The sequence below is a fragment of the Armigeres subalbatus genome, chromosome 3 (genome assembly GCF_024139115.2).
Source record: "Armigeres subalbatus isolate Guangzhou_Male chromosome 3, GZ_Asu_2, whole genome shotgun sequence".
In the NCBI taxonomy this organism is placed as follows: domain Eukaryota; kingdom Metazoa; phylum Arthropoda; class Insecta; order Diptera; family Culicidae; genus Armigeres; species Armigeres subalbatus.
Window position 1 is genome coordinate 119409342 of NC_085141.1, and position 25326 is coordinate 119434667.

Genomic DNA, 25326 nt, shown 5'->3' on the forward strand with positions numbered 1-25326 from the left:
TTTATATATACAAAAAACTACAGAGGTAAAAATATATATCAGGTTTCGCGTGGCGTATACAAAGGCATTTTCCTTAAAGAAAGTCCACCAATCACGTAACGTAAAATTTGGCTATTTCATCACCCCTCCCCCTATCTTACACTATTTGTGTGAATCCTCTAAAATTATATGGATCGTCACACATCTTGCAACCCCTCCCAGCTAAACGTTGCGTAATTTATGAATGTTTCTTCTGATTAAATGAAATTATCATTTAGATGAAATTGTGTTTTCGTACTATGTTTAGGTGTACAACAAGTCCTAATACAATTTCATTATTTCGCTTCAGTGCTTTGTTCGCTAAATCCTTTCTAACACCGAATTACTTCAACTTATCCTAAAAACTTGTGATAATTTCGAATTCTGTCCCTTTTTTCTTAGTTGTGGATCTTTACGCTTTGGAAGAAGTCTTATTTCGACCGGAGATACGGGTTTGACATCATCATTTAAAAATTCATATGCGTACTCTTGCCCCACCGGTTCCTGCGTACTTTTTCCCCACAGTCCCAAAAATTATTCAAGTAATGGTTTTGACTTCTTGGAAAACCAATCGGATTGGTGTTCTGTACCATAAAGTATTCTATACAATAGGTTATCGAAATGGTATAATGTTCACCTGATTGAACTTATATATGGCAATGAAATACTAATTGCGGAAATCCAATTATTTTTAGCAAAATGACCAAAAAATTATCTAACTCCATATCACCCTTGTTGTTTATTCAAATCGTTTACAATTACACATGATAATAGTTGGCCAGAATACCTGTCAAACTGATGCAGTGCTGCTAGTTTATCTTTTTTTTTATTACTTCAAAAAATCGAAAACGTACTCTTACCCCACGCGCACTCTTGCCCCACTCTACTCTAATATTAAAATAATGATGAGACATAGTCACATAGAACAATAATGTGTTATGAAAAATGCCTTGCATCTATGAATATTTATGAAGTTTATCCGTGGCTTGCTCCCATTAAGAGTTTCATTGTACTATAATGATGCTCGTGTTGCACGCATTTAGGCGTAAGTATGCTCTTCGTCCAGTTTCACAATACTATGAAATTGTCCGAAAGTCAAAATTCGAACATATATTCGAGAAACTTTTGGCAGCGCCATCTGTCGTCTACTAGTGTAAATTTTCTATCATAACATTAGACGGTGTAACTGTTTTGCCTTTCTTGTACATCATCGAGGTGTAAGCGTAAAGGCTACATTTATTACCTTTTTACGCGAGAAAGGCGCCATCACCGCTAGGTTGATTAATCTGGGTTTTTTATAAAACATTTGGAAGAAAATGGGGCTTAAGACTAAAAATGATAAAGTGGATTTACACTTCCATTATTCGTCCAAAACTGACATGTGCTGCTCTTGTATGGTGGCCAAAAACAAAAGAGACTACTGCACGGAAGATGCTGACAAAACTGTAAAGGCTAGTGTTCATTGCTATAACGGGAGCGATGCGTAGCACTCCTTCAAAATCGTTAGATGCAATTCTAAATCTGCTACCATTGTATGAATTCGTGCAGTTAGAAGCGGAAAAGAATATGCAAAAACTTAAACGATTGAAGTTATTCAAGTCAGGCGATTTAGTGGGCCACTTGAGTATCTAACAAAATTTTCAATATGGGTCAGTGATGAATATGAGTGGAGACTGGATGAAACCTGTGGAGAACTTTGACATTCCTTATAACATACGTGAGCCATCACGTATGGACTGGGAAGTCGGAGGTCCCACTGTTCGGGACAGTTCCATAAAATTCTACACAGATGGCTCAAAAATAGGAACAAAAACGGGAGCAGGAATCTTCGGCCCTGGGATATCGATCTCAGTGGCAATGGGAAACTATCCAACGGTGTTCCAAGCGGAGATTTTTGCTATAATGCAATATGCTAATATCTGTGTAGAGAATAAATATTGATATGCAAATATTTGTATCTTCACATTGCATTGAGCATTGAGTAGCTTTAAATGTACATAAAAACTGCTCAGGGACTGCATTCTTTCATTGCGAAAAGTGTGCCAAGAGAACTCCGTAAATCTGTACTGGGTTCCAGGACACTGTGGCATTGGAGGTAATGAAAAGGCAGACGAGCTTGCAAAACAAGGTTCAAACACACAGTTTATTGGCCCAGAACCTTTCTGCGGGATATCATACTGTACTATAAAAATGGAATTGAAATCCTGGAAAGCACAAAGGTTGATTACCAACTGGTTGGTTGCCGAAAAGTGTGCTCAATCAAAGAGATTTATAATTCCCAATGTTAAAGTAACCGAAAAGCTCTTGGAGCTCAGCAAGAGAGCTCTTTGCCCCTTCACTGACCTAATAACCGGACACTGCCCGAGCAGATATCACTTGAAAAATATTGGCCTGAATGATATCTGTCGTTTCTGTAACATGGAACGTGAAACCTCGGAACATCTGCTTTGCAGTTGTGATGCATTGTACAAGGGTAGATCTAAATTTCTTAATAGTGGCTTTATGCAACCAGGAGATATTTGGACTGCAAATCCTGGAAAGGTAGTGTGTTTTATTAACTCAATTATACCGGACTGGGAAAAGACGCGTCTTAGGTTAACTTGACAAATGGTGATCAACCTACAAGATGTAACTTTTTCATATTTTATCTCATTCCATGTGCATCTCAACTTTGAACAAAAGTTAAAAGATTCTTCTTCTTCAATAAAGTATTTCCTCAGTTATTAATTGAAAGCTTTATGCTTATACGCTCGCCAATGCATGAGTATGTATCTTGTGTGGCAAGTATACAATGGATACACTATGCCCAGGGTGTCGACAATGTTTCCCACCCGAACATTCTAGAGCGGACGGAGAATCGTACTCGCCATCTTCGGATTGGCAATCCCGCACCTTTGTTTTGCCATGAAGCTCATTAATTATAGTCAGTAGGGGGAGGGGATTGAAAATGTCGAAAAACGTTGGACATAATTTTTAATATATCACTAAGTACGTTTCAGTTCTCTTCATGCGAATTCCAAATTATAATCTCACAAAAATATTTAATTTTGAGCTGAAAAAAAATCTGGCATCCCTGATCATGACAAGGAAAAACACGAAGCCAAAAAGTCGCGAGTGTCATAAAGGTCTAAAATAATTACATCAGGAACGAAAATGTGAGTACAATAAATTTGCATTTCATTTTCATGAACGTGCAAAACAGCGTTCTACTTACTTCATCAGTCGCGCAACGTAGATCGATACCCCGGGTGTGATCTCTCGCATAGCGGCCGCCTTGCCGAGATTGTTCTTGATGTTTTCCAGCATGGCCTGAGATTCATCATCCAGTCTGTCCGCATACGGCAGAAACTTGTTACAGAAAAGTTCCTTTTGCGGACGGAATCCCAGTTTCTCAATTCGCTCATTCCGCTTACTCCGGCTCAACTCCAAGCTGTCGCTACTTTCGTCATCCATTGTTTCTTAACCTTTTGCTATGCTTTTTCAAGCTAACCTCTCACTTCGTGGTTTGAGAAAATGTTTCAGCACTTCCTAACCCTATACTCAACAATCGCCAAGTCACTCTTCGGAAAAATATTTATCACCAGTTCAACTTCTTAACCACTCACCCAAACAGAAGTATCTATGTAGTTCCCCCACCAAGTCACAGCTGCTTCTAAACACACAACAGCCCCTTTGTGGAGCACCAAGCACAATGAGATTTTTCACTTTCCTTCCTCGTCGCGTAGATTGGGGCCCACCATCGAAGCTAGTGTACCGTTCGAACTTTTCTAATTTATGACTTCTAATCACTCCCACCACCTGTTTCTTCAACGATATTCACTCGTGTTACTCGCGCTGCACCCGATTATTGCAGAAAATTGCACAAAACAGGAAATAAACCGAATAGAATTTGTATTTAAATCTGCTGACTAGCGCAAACTGTGGTGTACTCGTCGCAATGAAAAGTCATTACGTCCGACATTTTAGCAGTGTTGGCAGCAACATTGAAATGCCAGCAAGCTGTTGAGAAAAACTGTCACGTGGACATCCCTGCAGTGAGCATTACACGGTTGTTCAGCTGAACTGGATTTTTGACCTATATCTCAAAATATCAAAATAAAATTTCGAAAATCAGATATTATTTTTTTAATAGAATTAAGTGGAGTCGAGTGATCCATATCGAGTGAATACATATCTGTAAAGTTATAGTAAGAGTGCAGATGAATGGCTCAAGGCAAAATGTGGCAAAATATTTAAAAGACACTGTGATAGTCAATTTTTGTCGATTCTACTATCATAAATGCGGTTTAAAAGACGCACGTGTCGTCAATGTAGAGAGACGCATCATGTGTACTACAGCTAAAATTTATAATTTGTGGACCCCCTGTGATAATATGTCATACTAGCACCTTTCCTGAAAGTGGAATGTTTGACCTGAACATCGTGGAAAAGTCCTTAAATTGTGAGGATTCTGTTCAGGAAGATCCCTAGCAGTTCAAGAGGATCACTTAAAAGTTAAAGGCATTTGATTATAGGTATGATACCTTGGTAAAATATTTATCCAGCTTTTCATTGCTTCGCGGCAGTAAGGTCGCCCAATCTATCTTCTTGTCCCAGGGTCGCGGTAGCCCAATGTCTCAGTTGTAGGATGTAATATCAGTAAAGAAGAATAGATCTGTATTCTTCTTTATCGATATTTATTAAAAATTAACATAATTTATATTTTTACAGCATCCTGCCAACATGTTGCGACGTATACTTTCTCAGGCGGTAAAATCATTTGAAGTGCCCGTGATAAACCGCACTTTCGTTTTCACATCACACCCCCTCTGCAAAGATTTGCATTTTGAATCTGCACCCAGCATCAGTTCCACTATTCAAACGCAAACCGAGTCATATTTGAACCAACTGAAGAACACCAAAGATGCTAAAGAAGTATTGGAGCTTATGCCCGCATTAGACAAACGCAGACTGGATCGCCGGGTGGTCACACTGACGGCGCTCAAAACTCTGTTCGAACTCCACAAGATCGGTAACACCAGCATCCAGCGGATGGATGTCCTAAAACATCCGCGTTTCGCCGAACTTTGCAAAGCGCTAAAATACGAAGCACGTGGGTTTATGATAAATGATGTCACGGAAAGCCTGAAGATTCTCACGTATTTTGGAGTCCGGTCCAACAGCGAGATAATGACCATATTCCTACATCTACTCCGTCATCAGATTAACGACGTCACACTCGATCATATCGTGTTCTTGAATTTCATTTTGAAGAAGATGGATCGCAGCCCTCTAGTTGAAGCATTACAACTGGCATTACCAATGTTGCTGCAAATTCAAATCTCATACAAAATGGACCACGACAATGTCCAACAGCTGGTCGATCTCATTGAGGTCATTTCTCAGCATCGGGTATCCGATCGTTGCGTCACGAATGTAGTCAGTGCGTTGGTTCTGCACGGTACCAACCTGACCGGATTACAGGCTGCGGATGTCCTAAAAGCGCTAACTGGCTTCAACACACTTGAGCCCTTGCATGTGAAATTGTTGGACAACGTATACCAAACCTTGATTGAGAAACTCGATGAAATTAATTTTAAAACAATCGATTTCATCATGAAAAGAATTGTTGAGAAAAATATCGACAAGTTCCCAATGTTCTTCAACGACGCATATTTCAAGCGATGCGCCCAATATGTGGTAGACCATGATATGGGGTTCATCAATGCACTCTATTTCCAGAAGAAGTTGAACAAGATCGCATTCCTACACGTTCCACTGCTGGATTATATGGGATCCAAAGCTGACAATCTCTCGATTGTCCCTAGTGCAGGTATTATTACAATCGTGGCTGCATTCTCGAATGCTGACTATCGACCCAACAACTGGGATTCTATAAAGTCGGAAATTGCCCGGAACTCATCCATAATGAATCCTTCCATTCCTTGGATTCGGTACAATTTGGAACTCTTGTCATTGGACATATTCAACAAGTCGATACTGCAACATTATCTAGAACCGACCGCCGTGGAACAAAGTATGCAGCGAACCAATATTGTCGATCACTTCCAATTGTTGGAGCTGTTCCAAACGCTTAGGCTGCTCTTTCCGGAATACGATGGACCACTACCGGACAAACGTTACACCGAAAAGGCTACTGTGCTGTTACTGCAGAACAACGAGCTACCGCTCCAAAAACCTTTGGAGATGATTTTCGGAGAGGAAGGCAGTGTTCTTTCCCAGGTCACTTCCGACTATGGTCACGTGTTGGACCACGTAATGGTGTTTGATCGGGATGGCCGCATTGTGAAACAGCCGATTCTGCAAGATGACGAGCAACGTGCTGCCCGCATAGAGGACCTCACCGGTAGAGGAAATCAAGTGTAAGTCTCGCGTTAGAACAAACATGCCTTTCACCAGTGTCTGTAAATATCCTTTTTACTTTCAACAGAGCCGTCGTCCTGTGTTTACCGAAGAGTTACTACGCGATGAATATTAACAGACTCCGAGGTAGGTTTGCAATGCACATCCGTACTGTCGAAGCGCTTGGTGTGTCTGTTGTGCCTATTTCTTATCACATATGGACTAACTTGCCAGAAGCGGAGAGATTACCATTCTTGGAAAGGGAAATACGAACGAAGATCAATTCCGTGCAGTGAACTTTCGGAAAGATAAAGAATAAATTAGATACCAAAGTTCATTTTCTAGCGTTTTATTTATTCATCAAAAACCGTTACAAGAGAGAAAGCACTACATTGATGAAGAAACTGCGTTATGTTCTGGGATTTGGGGTGCTTTCTATGTTTCTACTACTTGCAATTTTACGAGGAATATGTAAAGGATTTAGACACCGAGAAAAATTCCAATATTTATTAAGATAGATGAAAGTTTAAAATGTTGTGACAATTGTCCACATTTTACTCGGCGCTTTGATTCAGTTTCCACCGCGAAGACGAAGGACAAGGTGAAGTGTAGATTCTTTTTGGATATTATAGTCGGAAAGAGTACGTCCATCTTCGAGCTGCTTGCCAGCGAAAATCAAACGCTGTTGGTCTGGAGGGATGCCTTCCTTGTCCTGGATTTTAGCTTTAACGTTCTCGATGGTGTCCGACGGTTCGACCTCCAGAGTGATGGTTTTTCCAGTCAGGGTCTTCACGAAAATCTGCATGCCACCACGCAGACGCAGAACCAGATGGAGGGTAGATTCCTTCTGAATATTGTAGTCGGACAAAGTACGACCGTCCTCGAGCTGTTTACCAGCAAAGATCAAACGCTGTTGATCTGGAGGGATTCCTTCCTTGTCCTGGATCTTGGCCTTCACGTTCTCGATGGTATCCGAGGGTTCGACCTCCAGAGTGATGGTCTTACCGGTCAGGGTCTTCACGAAAATCTGCATACCACCACGCAGACGCAGGACCAAATGAAGAGTTGACTCCTTCTGGATGTTGTAGTCGGACAATGTACGACCGTCCTCGAGCTGCTTACCGGCGAAGATCAGACGCTGCTGATCTGGAGGGATTCCTTCCTTGTCTTGGATCTTGGCCTTGACATTCTCGATGGTGTCCGACGGTTCGACCTCCAAAGTGATGGTCTTTCCGGTCAGGGTTTTCACGAAGATCTGCATGCCACCACGCAGACGCAGGACCAGATGAAGGGTAGACTCCTTCTGGATGTTGTAATCGGATAGGGTACGGCCATCCTCGAGCTGCTTACCGGCGAAGATCAGACGCTGCTGATCTGGAGGAATGCCTTCCTTGTCCTGGATCTTAGCCTTCACGTTCTCGATGGTATCCGAGGGTTCGACCTCCAGAGTGATGGTCTTACCGGTCAGGGTCTTCACGAAAATCTGCATGCCACCACGCAGACGCAGAACCAAATGGAGAGTTGACTCCTTCTGGATGTTGTAGTCGGACAAAGTACGACCATCCTCGAGCTGCTTACCGGCGAAGATCAAACGCTGTTGATCTGGAGGGATTCCTTCCTTGTCTTGAATCTTGGCCTTGACATTCTCGATGGTGTCCGACGGTTCGACCTCCAGAGTGATGGTCTTTCCGGTCAGGGTCTTTACGAAGATCTGCATGCCACCACGCAGACGCAGGACCAGATGAAGGGTAGACTCCTTCTGGATGTTGTAATCGGAAAGGGTACGGCCATCCTCGAGCTGCTTACCGGCGAAGATCAGACGCTGCTGATCTGGAGGAATGCCTTCCTTGTCCTGGATCTTAGCTTTCACGTTCTCGATGGTATCCGAGGGTTCGACCTCCAGAGTGATGGTCTTACCGGTCAGGGTCTTCACGAAAATCTGCATACCACCACGCAGACGCAGGACCAAATGAAGAGTTGACTCCTTCTGGATGTTGTAGTCGGACAATGTACGACCGTCCTCGAGCTGCTTACCGGCGAAGATCAGACGCTGCTGATCTGGAGGGATTCCTTCCTTGTCTTGGATCTTGGCCTTGACATTCTCGATGGTGTCCGACGGTTCGACCTCCAGAGTGATTGTCTTACCGGTCAGGGTCTTCACGAAGATCTGCATACCACCACGCAGACGCAGGACCAGATGAAGGGTAGACTCCTTCTGGATGTTGTAATCGGATAGGGTACGGCCATCCTCGAGCTGCTTACCGGCAAAGATCAGACGCTGCTGATCTGGAGGAATGCCTTCCTTGTCCTGGATCTTAGCCTTCACGTTCTCGATGGTATCCGAGGGTTCGACCTCCAGAGTGATGGTCTTTCCGGTCAGGGTCTTCACGAAGATCTGCATACCACCACGCAGACGCAGGACCAAATGAAGGGTTGACTCCTTCTGGATGTTGTAGTCGGACAAAGTTCGACCGTCCTCAAGCTGCTTACCAGCAAAGATCAAACGCTGTTGGTCTGGAGGGATGCCTTCCTTATCCTGGATCTTGGCTTTCACATTCTCGATGGTATCCGAAGGTTCGACCTCCAAAGTGATGGTCTTGCCGGTCAGGGTTTTGACGAAAATCTGCATTCTGTAATGAAAAATTAAGAATTAAATGTAGATAAATGCAATGTAAACATTTTTTTTTTTTTTTTTTTTTTTCGAGAGTTGACCAGTTGTAGTCTTAATAGACTGGTATCTCGGCTGGGCTCTTCATGTGATACACAATACTAGCAGACGACTCAAGCTATGTTGCTCACTAGGTCACTGCGGCCTGGGTTTGTATTGTGATCATACCGATACATTATTCTTTCTATCTACAGTCTGTCAATTATAAATTGAACAAATAATGGAAGCTCAACATGCACATAGATGTTTTCTGAATAAGTAGTTAACATGTAAATTTAATTATTAGTTACTTGGAGCCGACATTCAATACCTAATAGTAGTCTATGTTGACAACGGGTGGTACTGTTGCCATTTCCAAGTAACAATTTCGAATAAAGATGTAATGATATCATTCTGGTAGGGTAGTTTCAAAATAGATTAATTTAAGTACTATTGTAATAAATGGACACATTGAAGAGCTTCCTTATTTTAACACGGTTGAGTATCGGATGTTTGTCAATACGTCGTCGAGTTAATTGTATCCTATCAGTCACAGTAATGTCATATGTTAAAGTTTCAGTAGTCTAATAGTGATCATTATACAAAATTTCTGTCCAGTTGTTCCGTAATTGCTTTTTTTTTGGTCAAGTTCTATTCCCTTTTCTAATATTCAAACCTTTATTATTTATTAAAATAATGAGGTCTAAAATTCAGTTATTCAGATTCAGGGTATACAATATTCAATATAATAGTGGATGAACGCATCATATGGTCTATCCTCATTTCCGTAAGTGGTCAAGTTATTAGTCTTGTAGCAATAATAGTGGTACTAGTTATTCTCTATCTTGTGAGTGCAATGGTCTCAATTAACTATTCTAAACAGAACTCTGTCTCTTGTCTTTCTGTCCACCGATGGTCATGTATTTATTTTCGTTTTTATTATTTATTTGATATCTTTAAATTTCAGTCATTTATTTTACTATCGGTCATTTATTTTATTATAAGGTAAAGGTCAGCGAATTTGTCTTAATACGAGAAACACTAAGTCATGTCCCCTATATATCCGCTAATTTTTCTAACTAACCTAATAGAAGGAAGAGAGAAACAGTTTTTTTGCGTTGATCCATGCAGCTAGAGAGACTAAAATAAAAAGATCATCGAGAAGATATAATAGATACATTCACTATCTCCAATGCCAAATTAATAAATCTACAAATTCTACTTTTCACTACTAAAATTCTACTTCAGCTATACGGGTACAAAATGAATTATTGTTAGCTACTACTACAAGTATAAATAGATGTATGCTATTTGGATAAGCGTTTGTTTCAGGGTCTTGTTAGTATTAGAGTTATGTTAGTTAGACCCCTACTGAGCCCTGCCGGCACCTCCAAATTTACCAATAGGCAGTTGTTGTTAGATCGTGCGACACTAACCATTAGTTAACTTGGAGGCATGGTACCTCAAGTGTTTGGTATAACTGTTGACCTTATTTAAGTAAGATGTGATAAAAGTTTCTCTACGGAGCTTATTTTCAAACCATTACCATTAAAATAACGATATTCTTGTGAAGGAGATATAAAAATGGAAAAATATCTCAATTTTTAATTTAGTTTTGAACTTAACCTTTGTTTGAAAAAAGCACTCTATTAAACAACAAAAATAAAAATAAAATAAAAATCTTTTTAAGACACTTGAAATATCAACGTCAAGCCCCTTATCCATGGACAGGGAGATAAATGCAATGTAAACATGGGGATGAATTACTTAAAATTCTAAGACGAATTAAGTACTGTCCATTTAATTCCACCAGTTAATTTTCGTTATCTTTGCAGATACGTATTTCGACCACAACTGTGTGGTCGTCTTCAGTGTCTTGTACTGGACTCGACTTGAAGAAAACAATCGCAACATACACTATTTATACTACGCTAGGTACCTAATCTAATCTTATTTGCCTACTTTATTTACCTATACAGTAAATTACTTTATTGTTTAGGTAGAAACTTGAAGAGCCAAGAGCTGCCATTTCCCTGATCCTTATTCAACAGCGCTGTTTGTACCTGTCGGTGGATTTCCAAACCCTCACAGGGTGTCGACTCAAATTTGAGAATAAAATTCCCTGACTTTCCCTGACTTTCCAGACCATTCCTCAAAAAAATCCAGAGATTATTTTTTTTTAATTCCTAGAAGCGTATGAATATATCTGCATGTGTGAATCATTGAAGTTAATATGAGTTCCTGAGATACTGGAAGCCTCATCACTTCTAGAAACAGAACATTAGGGATTTGTAGAATATCGTAGGTAATTCTGGTCGTTCACAAAGATTCAAGTAAATGCGCATAGCTTCTGAAAGATTTTCATAATTCACATCTTTCCAAAATTGGCTCCAATTAATGTTATAAGTTTTCTGGTGCCTTCATCCACCATTGGGAATTCTCACGGAGTCATAATAGACATCCATGACTACTGACCGACTTCTTCAAATCGTTGAAGTTTTATCTTTCATTATCATTATTATCTTTCATCATCATTATCTTTCTGGAAATTTGTGTAAACTCTTGTATTTTTACACGACTTTTGAACTCTTTACAAACAGTCGTAAACATAAACTTCGCAGCCTCCCGCGGAATGGTAGTCCGAAGCACCTTCTTTCCCCGCAAAAATATCCACAAGGCCACATGGAGATCACCTAACCAAGAAACGGAAAACCAAATCGACCACGTTCTAATCGACGGTAAATTCTTCTCCGACATCACGAACGTCCGCACTTACCGCAGTGCGAATATTGAATCCGACCACTACCTCGTTGCAGTTTGCCTGCGCTCAAAACTCTCGACGGTGTACAACACGCGTCGAAGTCGGACGCCGCGGCTTAACATTGGGCGGCTACAAGACGGTAGGCTAGCCCAAGAATACGCGCAGCAGCTGGAAGTGGCACTCCCAACGGAAGAGCAGCTAGGCGCAGCGTCTCTTGAAGATGGCTGGAGAGATATTCGATCCGCCATTGGTAGCACCGCAACCGCTGCACTTGGCACGGTGCCCCCGGATCTGAGAAACGACTGGTATGACGGCGAATGTGAGCAGTTAGTAGAAGAGAAGAATGCAGCATGGGCGAGATTGCTGCAACACCGCACGAGGGCGAATGAGGCACGATATAAACAGGCGCGGAACAGACAAAACTCGATTTTCCGGAGGAAAAAGCGTCAGCAAGAAGATCGAGACCGTGAAGAGACGGAGCAACTGTACCGCACTAATAACACACGAAAGTTCTATGAGAAGTTGAACCGTTCACGTAAGGGCCACGTGCCACAGCCTGATATGTGCAAGGACATAAACGGGAACCTTCTTACGAACGAGCGTGAGGTGATCCAAAGGTGGCGGCAGCACTACGAAGAGCACCTGAATGGCGATGTGGCAGACGAAGATGGCGGTATGGTGATGGACCTAGAGGAACGCGCGCAGGACATAATTCTACCGGCCCCGGATCTCCAGGAAATCCAGGAGAAGATTGGCCGGCTGAAGAACAACAAAGCCCCTGGGGTTGACCAACTACCAGGAGAGCTATTTAAACACGGTGGTGAGGCACTGGCTAGAGCGCTGCACTGGGTCATTACCAAGATTTGGGAGGAGGAAGTTTTGCCGCAGGAGTGGATGGAAGGTGTCGTGTCCCATCTACAAAAAGGGCGATAAGCTGGATTGTAGCAACTACCGCGAAATCACATTGCTGAACGCCGCCTACAAGGTACTCTCCCAAATTTTATGCCGTCGACTAGCACCAATTGCAAGGGAGTTCGTGGGGCAGTACCAGGCGGCGTGGGCGAACGCTCCACCACGGACCAGGTGTTCGCCATTCGCCAAGTACTGCAGAAGTGCCGCGAATACAACGTGCCCACACATCATCTATTCATCGACTTCAAAGCCGCATATGATACAATCGATCGGGACCAGCTATGGCAGCTAATGCACGAACGCGGATTTCCGGATAAACTGACACGGTTGATCAAGGCGACGATGGATCGGGTGATGTGCATAGTTCGAGTTTCAGGGGCATTCTCGAGTCCATTCGAAACCCGCAGAGGGTTACGGTAAGGTGATGGTCTTTCGTGTCTGCTATTCAACATCGCTTTGGAAGGGGTAATACGAAGAGCAGGGATTAACATGAGTGGTATAATTTTCAATAAGTCCATCCAGCTATTTGGATTCGCTGACGACATAGATATTATGGCACGTAACTTTGAGAAGATGGAGGAAGCCTACATCAGACTGAAGAGGGAAGCCAAGCGGATCGGACTAGTCATCAACACGTCGAAGACGAAGTACATGATAGGAAGAGGTTCAAGAGAAGACAATGTGAGCCACCCACCGCGAGTTGGCATCGGTGGTGATGAAATCGAGGTGGTAGAAGAATTTGTGTACTTGGGCTCACTGGTGACTGCCGAAAATGATACCAGCAGAGAAATTCGGAGGCGTATAGTGGCTGGAAATCGTGCATACTTTGATTCCGCAAGACGCTTCGATCGAATAGAGTTCGCCGCCGTACCAAACTGACCATCTACAAAACGCTCATTAGACCGGTAGTCCTCTACGGACACGAGACCTGGACGATGCTCGTGGAGGACCAACGCGCACTCGGAGTTTTCGAAAGGAAAGTGCTGCGTACCATCTATGGTGGGGTGCAGATGGCGGACGGTACATGGAGGAGGCGAATGAACCACGAGTTGCATCAGCTGTTGGGAGAACCATCCATCGTTCACACCGCGAAAATCGGACGACTGCGGTGGGCCGGGCACGTAGCCAGAATGTCGGACAATAACCCGGTGAAAATGGTTCTCGACAACGATCCGACGGGCACAAGAAGGCGAGGTGCGCAGCGGGCAAGGTGGATCGATCAGGTGGAAGATGACTTGCGGACCCTCCGTAGACTGCGTGGCTGGCGACGTGTTGCCATGGACCGAGCCGAATGGAGAAGACTCTTACATACCGCACAGGCCACTTCGGCCTTAGTCTGAAATAATAATAATAATACAAACAGTCGTGGAACCTTCTAGAAATCCTTCTAAAGCCGGTGAGAAATTTTACGGATTAGGTATTCTCGAGAACACCTCCTCAGAGAACACACCAGAAACCTCCATTGGCTCTCAAGTATTTTTCTTCACTCTCTGTGGATATTATCGACTTCTAAAAATAGTAACGGATCAATCTCTACAAGCTCAGATATATCAATGCAGCATTTACAGTAAGTCCAGCAAACATTCTAACCACTGCAATACTTTAAATAATTTGGTCTGAATTGAATGTCAGACAACGACAACAAGCAATGAAGGAACATCTAATAGAATTTTTCGAAGAACTCGTGGAAATATGTTTGAAGATTCCTCGGCAAATTTTTCATATGAATCCCTTCACGAAAACATTCAATTCAAATTTGAGTAAATACCATACAATTTACCAAGTTTTCGGATCGGAGCTTTAGTACAAAATCTACTGAACATCCATCGAGGAGCCCCAGGATAAAAACTATCGAGACAGCTTTTTTTAATCCTTTGGATTTTTTTTTATGTATCAGTGAGAAATGTTTTAAACATTAGTTACAGAATCTTGTTTGAAGATGATGCCGATGCTGTGGAGTGCCGTCACAGGTCCACAAAGATACTATTCGGCGTTTATTTAACAAGCTTCCTAGTTGTTGGTTGTAGGTTGAACAAGTTTGATGATTGTTTGTTCAACGGTTCTGAACTATGACCTATTTCAGCCATTTGATTCAGTTTCGACTGCTTTCACTAGATAATTTTCAAGCATTTGGGCGTTACATTTTCATCAAAAGGTAATGTGCTATAAATATTAGGTTTTTCATTAGAGTTGATTAGCAATTTAAATTTATCAGGATAGATCGCATTAAATGAAATTATCCTATATCATAAGTACATCAACATAATTTTATAAGAAATGACTTTCGCGATTGATGATTAAGTATTTGAACAAATTTTCAGAACTTCTTTTGTTTGATGGGAACATGACTCAAACGCTACTAATAAGGAAACTGCAAAACATTCAAAATTACTCCTACACAAAATCACTTAAACTAAATAATCTAAAATATTTATTTAAGGGGACCTAAAAAAACTATTTGAATTAGGACTCAACAGTGACCATTTGGGTTTGAAGCCTCTGTTATTGCTTAGAGATTAGTAAAAACAAACTCGATTACCATGGGGAACATGAAAAGAGCCACGGCCACACACAAAATAAGCCTTATAGCTTGATAGTGGAGGTGGTTGCCGACTGTAACTGTCTCGGAGTATTGTTTATCGGCTATGCAGTCTAATGACCAGCTAAAACGCAATATTAATTCTGATCCAACGTTCCAGTACCGTTATTGGTCCATTTTCAATGGATTAAAATTGGTTCAGAGTTTCATTGTCATAAGTATCCTAGTTTAGTATATTGCTCGAATTTTTAAAAAATCACTATAAATTTTCATTATTTGTGATTTTTTTCCCTGACCTCTATCAAAATTCCCTGACTTTCCCTGACATTCCAGGTCCAAAATGAAATTCCCTGACTTTCCCTGACTTTCCAGGTTTTTCCAGGTAGTCGACACCCTGCCTCAGCTACATCGAGTTTCCATGGGGAAGAGACATTTCTTAAGATTTTAATATTTGATGCCGTAATTGGGTGATTTTCCTTATACACATGCTCTGCTACCTTAGATCTAAATTCGTAATGTAATCCCTTATCGTTTTCTCTTTTCGCCTTACTCACTTCCGCCATATGTTCCTTGAACCAGCATTTCATCACATGATCCACAGGATGCAGACGATACCCCTGAGCGAAGAAGGAAAAACGAAGGAACTACAATACATCTTGGAAACAGCGATGATCAACGGATACCAAGAGAGGACTATACGAGCGATCATCAACAAGAAGAAAAGGACCCTACGACGAAATGGACATACAACGCTGACACCGATAGAGGAGCCGCTGAAAAGAGTTTCGGTCCCATATGATAAACACATCACCAACCAGCTACGCCCTCGACTAAGGAAATTCGGCATCGATCTAGTATTCTCCAGTAGAAGCAACCAACTCAAGCCTCTATTGGGTTCAACGAAGGATAAAGTAGAAATGTTGAATAAGGCAGGCGTTTATAAGATAAGTTGTTCCCAATGTGAAAAAATCTATGTAGGCCAAACAAAAAGATCATTAGATATAAGGTTCAAGGAACAAATGGCGGGAGTGAGTAAGGCGAAAAGAGAAAACGATAAGGGATTACATTACGAATTTAGATCTAAGGTAGCAGAGCATGTGTATAAGGAAAATCACCCAATTACGGCATCAAATATTAAAATCTTAAGAAATGTCTCTTCCCCATGGAAACTCGATGTAGCTGAGAGTTTGGAAATCCACCGACAGGTACAAACAGCGCTGTTGAATAAGGATCAGGGAAATGGCAGCTCTTGGCTCTTCAAGTTTCTACCTAAACAATAAAGTAATTTACTGTATATGTAAATAAAGTAGGCAAATAAGATTAGATTAGGTACCTAGCGTAGTATAAATAGTGTAAGTTGCGATTGTTTTCTTCAAGTCGAGTCAAGTACAAGACACTGAAGACGACCACACAGTTGTGGTCGAAATACGTATCTGCAAAGATAACGAAAATTAACTGGTGGAATTAAATGGACAGTACTTAATTCGTCTTAGACGGTTTAATACATTCCACTAAACGAGCTTAATATATTTTTCTACTTAAAATTGTCATTAGGTTTGTATGTCGGTTCGTAATCTTTAATAAAACTTTTATTAAAAACTAGCAGACCCGACGAACTTTGTTTCGCCTAAAATTGGTTTATTCTCTTATTAGTTCTCGAGTTATGCAGAATTTTTTTCTTCATTTGTATGGGAGCCCCCCTTTCCAGAAGGGGAAGGGGTTTCGAACCACCAAAGAAACATATATTTCCTTCCAAAACCTCCATATGCCGGATTTGGTTCCATCTGCTTGATTAATTATCGAGTTATGAAGAAATTGGTGTTTCATTTGTATGGGAGCCTCCCTTTCCAAAGGAGGGAGGGGTCTCGAACCATCTTAAGAACCTTCCCCTTCCCAAAAACCTCTCCATACAATTTTTCACGCCGATCGGTCCAATAGTTTTGTAGTCTACAGTCAAACCTCCATGAGTCGATATTGAAGGGACCATCGACTCATGGAAATATCGAGATGTGGAATAGGAAATCCTTGGGAAGCTGTTTGAAGGGACCATCAGAGTAGCCCAGAAAATATTTTTTAATATGGCATAATTTGCTTCCATGAGTCGATATCGAGTCATGGAACATCGACTCATGGAGGTTTGACTGTATAAGGTTCAGAAAGACAGAAATTCATTTTTCATTCGGAATTCTCTCTTGCGACATTCGCCCTTTTACCAGATAGAGCTTGAATTATCCATTTTTGTGGTTGTTGTCAAATGTTCATATTATCACGGTGTCTTCGTTCAAAGATGCTTATTTAAAAACAGTTCTCGCGTGATTTTTGAAAACGTCGTAAGTCCAAAAAAGAGTCTCTCTTTGTTTACTTTCTCTTTTGATTGTTACGAAGCCATACTAACATTTACATTGGATTTTTCACCGAGATCTGAAGAAAAGCTTTGTGCTTAATGTTGAATAAATGCAAAACTAGCTTCGATATTAGTGAAAGAGAGCGTAGAGACATATTCAGTCTCTCATTTGGGCATACGACGTTTTCGAAAATCATGCAAGAGTTGCTCTGAAAATCCCACTACACGATAGTATAGACTTTCCTCTTTCACGTAAGTGCGATTATAAAATGTTCCATCGGGTATCATTTTTTGTGGTGATGTATTTGGTAATGATTGGAAATGGATATGGAGTTTGCACTAAAAATACCAAAACAAATGAATATTGTTTTAGATCGCCCGATAGAACATTTTTGTTTACCCACGACCTGAAATAGGAGACCATCGCGTGGTGGTATATCAGAGATACTGATTTGAAAAAAAAAATCCCCATAGAGACACCGTGATTGCATAAAATCACCTTAAAATACTCCAATTATTACTTTTTAATTAGACAGAATTTTAGGATCGTGATCAAGGTTTGCAGAAATCGCTCTCAATAGATAACGAACAACGATAAAAGTGAGGCAAAAACCTCTTCGAATCATAACAAGCCTTGAAAACAAAACTACCGTACTTGTATACAAGCTGCAAAAAAAACTGATTCGGATTTGCGGCCCCCACCGAGGGGGTTTGATAAAACGCTTTATTCTTGCTCTTGGGGATGTAATGCCAATAAGAAGAGGAAGAAGCATTAATCTTAGTATTATGAGAGCTCGAAGTAGCTTGCAATCGCATTTTTGGCGTCCATTCAGCCGACTCCAACCTACTTTAAGTCACTTGAAACAGATCGCAAGCTGTTTAGTCCGAGCAAGTAGGTAGCTCGGGATTTAGACATTTTGACTGTTGTCAAAATAAATCAAAATTTAAGCCGAAACTCCGCAAAGGCAGTAAAGTTAGTTTTTTCTTGCATCCCAAGAAGCAGAAAAAAATACCAAATTCATTTTTCTTGTGCTTGGTGAGCGTCCATTGAGAACAGAACTCGAAGTAGCTTGACAGCTCATTGTTGACAATTCTCGAGTAAGTCCGAACTACTTCAATTAAGTTCGAGCTGAGTCATTAGACAGCACTATTTTATCTATTGAATATCATGGTTATTAGTGTTTTTTCCTTGTTTATGAATTTTGAGAGAAGTAAGATTTTTCTTGTTAATTGTTTAGTTTCAAAAATTACAATTAATCCATCAATAAATTTATGAGATTACGAGGTAAAATGAATGAATGACGACGGCAGTTTGAATTTCTGCGCTCCGGTACATTGCCGAAAAATTTGCCAATTCGTGTTTCCCAATAAACTATATTATGCTGATTCTATGTGGTGTTCTGGATAACAGTGATTGTGTTACAGTAGATTTGAATTATCAATTATGTTACAAGAAAATATGGGAACACTTTGTAAAACAAATCCAATGAAAAATTATTGAGACTTGGGGCCTGTTATTTAAAACGAAAAATTGAATCGCTCAAAGTTGATTTATATTAGGTTGTTGAGTAAAAGTGAAGCAGTAGAATGACGTGAAATGGACCAGAAACTATTAATCTATTAATACTCTATCTTTCTTTTCTTCAAATCCATTACCCTCAACGAATTATTCACAGACAGAACTACAATAATGGACATTTTAGTATAAATAATAGTACACAAGTACACAGTACAAAGCGTAATATGTAGTGAATATGTAGCAGCTACCTGCTCGTCACTGCATTTATAGATTACATTTTCAACGCTCATTTTGTTTTCAATGGAGCTGAGGTAATCGGCGAAAAAAAGGACCTTGAAGACAGCACTCAATAAAAATAATCCATTTTTCGTGGAAGACGGATTTTTTTTATAATTTAACAAATAAAACGATTAACCAAATACACATTCGTGTATTTTACGGTCAGAATTCGCTTCGGCGTAAACATAAACATCATTTTGACAGTTTGTGTTTGAATGCATTGTAGAACCTGTTGGATCTCGATTATTTGTCATTATTTATCCTCATTAATTTAGGGCGGATCGCGATCCAACCTAAACAAATAACCGAACGTTTTGACCGCTGTTAGAGCGGATCCGGGCGGAACTAGGTTTACCCCAGCAATAACCGAAAACGACAAAAGTTAACACCGTTATTTGTCTTTTTATTTTCACTTGGATTCGTCTATTCAACATCGTTGTTTAATGGCGAAAGTCGAATGACGTATTTACATACCTCCTTTTGGATTCGCCTATTTTCTCCAAAGGATTTCTTGAATCTTAATTGTTACATAATGAAAAATTATTCTTTCATTGGCGTTCATTGTTCATTGAGAAAGGAACCTGAACTTGAAAGCTTTTTGTTCACAATAAGCCAACCATGACGGAGCAACTTCAAATTACCTCGAACTGAGTCATTGAACAGTACTAACATTAGTAGAAAAATGAGAAAAATCAATACACATCAGATTGTGATGGACAATTTTCCACTGATTTTTCGTTGAGTATTCAGCATTTTAATGAAAAGTGCTCTTGAAGGAGCATCTTAACTAGAAAGTTAGGATTACAAATCAAAGTTTAAAGGCATCTTTCCAATAATAATTGTTCATCTACTCCAATGGAAAAGAGAAAACATCAGCCATCTTGGAATTTAGCTCTTTGTTCTCAAGCATAAAAAAATTTGCCCATATGTCCGCCATTTTTCTAATCCGAAAAAAAGCGAAATCTACATGAAAATCATTTCTGGAAAGAAAATATAATCGCGGAAACGCTTTTTTCTGATGAAAAAAACGAAATACCATTATCCTTTGTTTCGATTGTCCTAAAATAAACCTTTACCATATGCCTTTACTCACCACAAATTTGGAATTTCAAGTTCGACAGACAAAATAGTTTCGACTGAAAAAATACTATTACTTACCTCTAAGCGAATCTTCAGAGCACAGAAATTATTCAAATTTCAAGATTTTATGCTAACTTTTCACAGCACGAATGAAACTACGCACTTTTCGCTTTGGATATCTTCACCACTGTTCTTCTCGCAAGCAGACAACTGAATGATGGCCGACGGAAAATCGAACAAAACATCAGCTGCTTCTTCGTTTCGTCCATCGGTCCATCAACGCCGTTTAACGGAACGGAACTCCGACAAAAGTATTTTTCGCGGAGGGATAGGAAAGCAAACCACGAATTTTTTTATGCCAGGGATGCCAAATGAAATTTTCAAACATATCCACTAGCCTCCACGCCACTATGGGGCGGTTCCATACAAATTGGTTCTCGATTGAGAACAATGGGACTGAATGTAAACATCGAAGCACCAGCTGGTTTTGTTGTGTAAACATGATCAGCTGGAGAGCTGAGAACAATGGAAAATTCTTGTAAACATGAGAGGGCTGGCGGCAACTGTCACATCTTCAAGTGAAATGCGCACGGGAGCCAACAGCGAAATCGAAAGCGAAATCTGAGAACGACGAAATTTATATCATAAGAGTCTAAATGGTGAAAAAAATCGCAATATTATTGGCCACCAATTTGTATGGAGCCGCCCCATAGTGGCGTGGAGGCTAGTGGATGGTGAAAAAAATCGCAATACCATATTGCTTTAATTGAAATGAATAATAATTCTAGGAACTTTTTTCAAATAGGCGTAACTGTGTTTGACCTTGAAATTTGAAATGGCTAATACTCTCTCAATTCAGCATATTTCGTTCAGCTAACGGTACTACCAGATAGATCGGAATCTATTTCTTCTGTTAGGCACATAAGTTCACCAAAACAGTTTAATTAAAAAATCGCCGTTCCAAAAATCAAGCTTAGAATCACGCCCATTTGAAAAAAGTACCTAGAATTACAGTAAAGCAGATGGTTTTAATCTGGGAGCTGCGGATAGAGTCGAAATGATTGTCAAAAAATCTCCAAAGCAAGCTGTCAAAAAGTATCCATCGCATCGAGAGAGTTTCTGAACATTCTGAGCGCAGCCGAGAGAGTACACGTGTAAATCAACTCATACTAATTATAGTTCATTTCTAACAAAACTCAATTATTTGGTGTCATTTCAAACCTAACGAGGAATTTTAATAAGTGAACAGCATGATTTAATTTTACGATCGGCACAATAACTTATGCCATGCAGTAAATCGACGAAATCTTTGAAATTATTTTTTAAAAGATAAACATAATGATAATTTGATGTGAGAAAATCGTAGCGTGTGCATTGAACACTGAGAGGAAATTTTCGGGCTTCAAGCAAAATATCTTGAAAATTAGAATCGATCGAGTCCGCAGCTCCCAGGTTTTAATGGATTATATTAGGTAACTCATTTTGCACTCACTGCATCAAAACAAAGCCGCCACTGTATATGTAGGTTAACATGCGAGAGGTTTGGAAGGAACTGCGCCAGAGTTTGCTTTTTCATTAATCCATTTATGCGGGTCAGTCACTCAATTTTTTTTTAAACTGAATTTATGTTTTCAAATTTGGCATCGCTGTGCGTGATCGTTTTAAATTTTCGGTGCTGTGTCTTATCCCTGCATCTTCAGATGTTTTTGACAGTTATTATTTTTATCGCATCATCAGCAGGCTCTCGATCTTGCACCATCAGGCACCAAAACAATACCAAGAGGGAATGATTCTCAAACAAATTTCCAATCGAATATTGATCGTTCGCAGGCAATTTAAAGTAAGTGCTATTCAATACATTATATGAATAACAAATTGCCAATAATCTCCACTATTTGCAGAGCTTCTTAAGTCAAAATCAAAGAAATCGCTGGTCAGATTTCATTGAAAAACGCAGGATGGAAGCAAGTGCAATCGCTCGAACTGAGCCGGTGATTATGAAGATCGACACGCCGGAGTTTCGTTCAATTTTTACCAAAGAGCTTGAGGATTTAATTGAGTTGTTTAAGCGACATGATTTTGAAATCCGTGTGGCTGGAGGAGCTGTGAGGTATTATCAATCATGTTTAACTTTTAGCGACGCTAAGATTACATTTTAATGCAATCCGACAATATTTACAGAGACATCCTAATGGGAAAGTGTCCGAAAGACATAGATATTGCGACGACAGCTACCCCAACCGAAATGAAGGATATTTTTACCAAGGAAAATATTCGCATGGTAAACATGAATGGGGAGAAACACGGAACCATTACCCCGAGGATAAATGACAAGGAAAATTTTGAAATAACTACGCTCAGAATCGACGCCATAACGGATGGGCGACATGCAGAGGTGGTTCACACTACGGATTGGCTTTTGGATGCCAACCGGCGGGATTTGACTATTAATTCTATGTTCTTGGGTAAGAAAAATTATTTATTTTATTTTATTCATTATTTTCAATGTGCAGTTTTATAGAACTCCGCTTAAGAGTCTATGTTGAACAATGATCCCATACAGTGGAATTATTGATCATTTGATAATATTTTTCTTGTTCGGCCGGAACAAAAAAACATTTCTTTATCCCACTGACCTTTCGATAATGAAGGGATGAAAAATAAAAAATAAAGCCATAAGAGTTTGATAAAATAAAATAAAAACTCATCAGTTTTCTTAAAGAATTTTTTTTGGAAGTTCAAAATTTTATTTTTCTGGTCAAATTTTGAAGTCCCCCTTCAAATAAATAAATGGCCACGAAATTTTGAGGGACAGAAGAAGATATTAAAATTTGTTCCCGCAATATTTAGGCTTATTCTGCGTCTCGTATGAGGTGAGGCGTCTATACCTCGCGTTTTAATTACACGGTTGGCTCACGTGAGACGTGTCGAAATCGATAATTCTCAAGTAATTCCAGACGCAGAATAAGCATATAATTTTAATTAAAATATGTTCTTAAATAGGATGTTCTTGCTATAGGGATGATGGGCCTCATCAACATAAATTATGCAATTAAATTATAAACACTCAAGCGCCCTTGTATCTTGTACAACACTATCGAAAAAAATATTGCTCGCGGTAAACAGCATGGGCAATCCTACACAAAGTTTCAGGACCACGCGCGTGCTGGACGGTTGAACAGCACATTTAAAAATATGTCTAAATAAACTTTTGTCATAGAATTTTATATAATTTAAAGTTGGGTTAGGGGAAAATGTTAAACAAACATTTAGAAACTTTTAGTCAAACATACGTTAATGTTACTTTCCATCGTCGCAGGTTTCGACGGAAAAGTGTACGATTATTTCTATGGCTACGATGATCTCCAAAAGCGCCGCATTGCATTTGTTGGTGATCCAGACCTACGAATTAGGGAGGATTTTCTTCGCATTTTGAGATATTTTCGATTCTATGGAAGGATAGCGGATGTGGAGAATAATCATGATGACGAAACCCTTCGCATCATCACCAAGAATGGGTCTGGACTTGCAAAAATAAGCGGCGAGAGAATCTGGCAAGAATGGAAAAAGATTATAGTAGGGAACTTTGGTTGCGATTTAACAATCAAAATGATAAACTGTGGATTGGCTTCTTACATAGGTAAGCTAAAAAGAAGATCAAAAACATCAGATTAGTGCTGTCCAATGAGCAGCTTGAAGTAGCTCAAAGTTTCTCCCATCCTGCCCTGCATCCATCCTGCAGTCGAAACAATTTCGGGCTATTTCAAGCTGTTCATTAGGCCGGACTATTTATATTCTTCTTGTCTATATTTAGGTCTACCAGAAGAGCCAAACAAGGAAGAATTCGAAGCTGTATTCAAACAAGCGCAATCCGTTCAAGCAGGAGATATACAACCAATTACAGTGCTTTCTGCTTTACTGAAGACCCCAGATGATGCTATCGAGCTTAATTTACGACTAAAATTTACTGTTTTCGAGAGAGAGTTGTCGTATTTTATTACGCAAAACAGGGACGAATTCAAACAGGTTAACGACCTTGTGTAAGTAATACATCAATGTTGAGCGCTAAAAAATAGTCTTTAAATTCCTTACTCTTGTCTTCAGCGCATATCAACAGCTGACTTTGCATACGATAGGAAGCGCCAAACTGAGGAAGGAGCACGTTCTAGAACTGTTGCGGTACCATGGTAAACGGGATCTCTACTATCAGCTAAAGGACTGGCAGATTCCCTTCTTTCCACTCAAAGGCAACTTACTGATCGAAAAGGGTGCTCCGAAAGGTCCCAAACTAGGTCAAGTAATCACTGAGTTGAAAATGATATGGGCTGCAAATCAGTTTACTATGAGTGAATCGGAACTGCTGGAGCATTTGCCGGCTGTGCTAGAGAAGCTAACAATTGTCAAAAAGAACTGATAAACGAAGTACATACAAGGCAAAATGTCAGTTGAATGGAACTGATTTACATAATATTGAATTTGCGCTTTTCATTTTATATCACATATCCAAAACGTATAAGTAGGGGCACTGTCCCGCACTTTTCGCCACTGATGATACTTTCATACCTGCAATTGTAACGTGGCCTTCCTTTTCATGTACGGTGTCTGCGGCCACGTCGTAGAATTATGCTGTGGGAAAAAATCGTCCACGATGATCTTCACTGTTACGACACGATAGGCGTTTCCCCAAAGATCAGCTTCAGCTTTTTGGCACAACTTCTTGAAGCAGTTGGGCTTGCTTCTATAGGTTAAGAGGGCTCTAGCTGAAAAACAGTAAAGCTGCTGGGAAGGACGAGATCCCAGTCGAGCTTCTCAAACACGGAAGTGAACAGCTGCATCAATCAATCCACCACATTATCCAGAAAATATGGGAGGATGAAGAACTGCC

General features: G+C 40.2%; 4 protein-coding genes across 5 annotated transcripts in view; 2 read left to right on the top strand and 2 right to left on the bottom strand.

The window, feature by feature from the left end:
* The window catches only part of LOC134219873 (proteasome activator complex subunit 4A-like), a 29331-nt gene extending 25347 nt beyond the window's left edge, over positions 1-3984 (bottom strand). The window contains exon 1 of the mRNA XM_062698760.1: positions 3233-3984. Coding sequence (XP_062554744.1) covers positions 3233-3471 — 239 coding nt within the window. The 5' untranslated portion in view covers positions 3472-3984. The remainder of the gene's footprint in view (positions 1-3232) is intronic.
* On the top strand, positions 3076-6697 carry LOC134219875 (uncharacterized). Of its 2 annotated transcripts, none has more exons than XM_062698764.1 (3): positions 3076-3173; positions 4729-6380; positions 6449-6697. In XM_062698764.1, the coding sequence occupies exons 2-3, from the start codon at positions 4741-4743 to the stop codon at positions 6654-6656; spliced, it is 1848 nt and encodes a 615-aa protein (XP_062554748.1). In that variant the 5' UTR covers positions 3076-3173; positions 4729-4740; the 3' UTR covers positions 6657-6697. The 2 variants fall into 2 exon arrangements, with proteins under 2 accessions (XP_062554748.1, XP_062554747.1); XM_062698763.1 differs by lacking the exon at positions 3076-3173 and adding an exon at positions 4382-4532.
* Positions 6694-20680, bottom strand: LOC134219874 (polyubiquitin-C-like). The gene is made up of 2 exons (XM_062698762.1): positions 20520-20680; positions 6694-8990 (listed from the first exon to the last, which is right to left on the bottom strand). The coding sequence occupies exon 2, from the start codon at positions 8987-8989 to the stop codon at positions 6932-6934; it is 2058 nt and encodes a 685-aa protein (XP_062554746.1). The 5' UTR covers position 8990; positions 20520-20680; the 3' UTR covers positions 6694-6931.
* Positions 20681-22149: 1469 nt separating this feature from the next.
* Positions 22150-24916, top strand: LOC134226936 (CCA tRNA nucleotidyltransferase 1, mitochondrial). Its single transcript, XM_062708065.1, has 6 exons — positions 22150-22281; positions 22343-22551; positions 22623-22906; positions 23761-24081; positions 24256-24481; positions 24546-24916. The coding sequence occupies exons 1-6, from the start codon at positions 22228-22230 to the stop codon at positions 24853-24855; spliced, it is 1404 nt and encodes a 467-aa protein (XP_062564049.1). The 5' UTR covers positions 22150-22227; the 3' UTR covers positions 24856-24916.
* The last annotated feature ends 410 nt before the right edge of the window (positions 24917-25326 follow it).

Coding starts and splice junctions, on each gene's coding strand:
- LOC134219875 (XM_062698764.1), top strand. CDS start 4,741: ATGTTGCGACGTATACTTTCTCAGGCGGTAAAATCATTTGAAGTGCCC. Junction 6,381..6,448: donor ACCGGTAGAGGAAATCAAGT/GTAAGTCTCGCG, acceptor TACTTTCAACAG/AGCCGTCGTCCTGTGTTTAC.
- LOC134219874 (XM_062698762.1), bottom strand. CDS start 8,989: ATGCAGATTTTCGTCAAAACCCTGACCGGCAAGACCATCACTTTGGAG.
- LOC134226936 (XM_062708065.1), top strand. CDS start 22,228: ATGATTCTCAAACAAATTTCCAATCGAATATTGATCGTTCGCAGGCAA. Junction 22,552..22,622: donor GTGGCTGGAGGAGCTGTGAG/GTATTATCAATC, acceptor CAATATTTACAG/AGACATCCTAATGGGAAAGT. Junction 24,482..24,545: donor AAACAGGTTAACGACCTTGT/GTAAGTAATACA, acceptor TCTTGTCTTCAG/CGCATATCAACAGCTGACTT.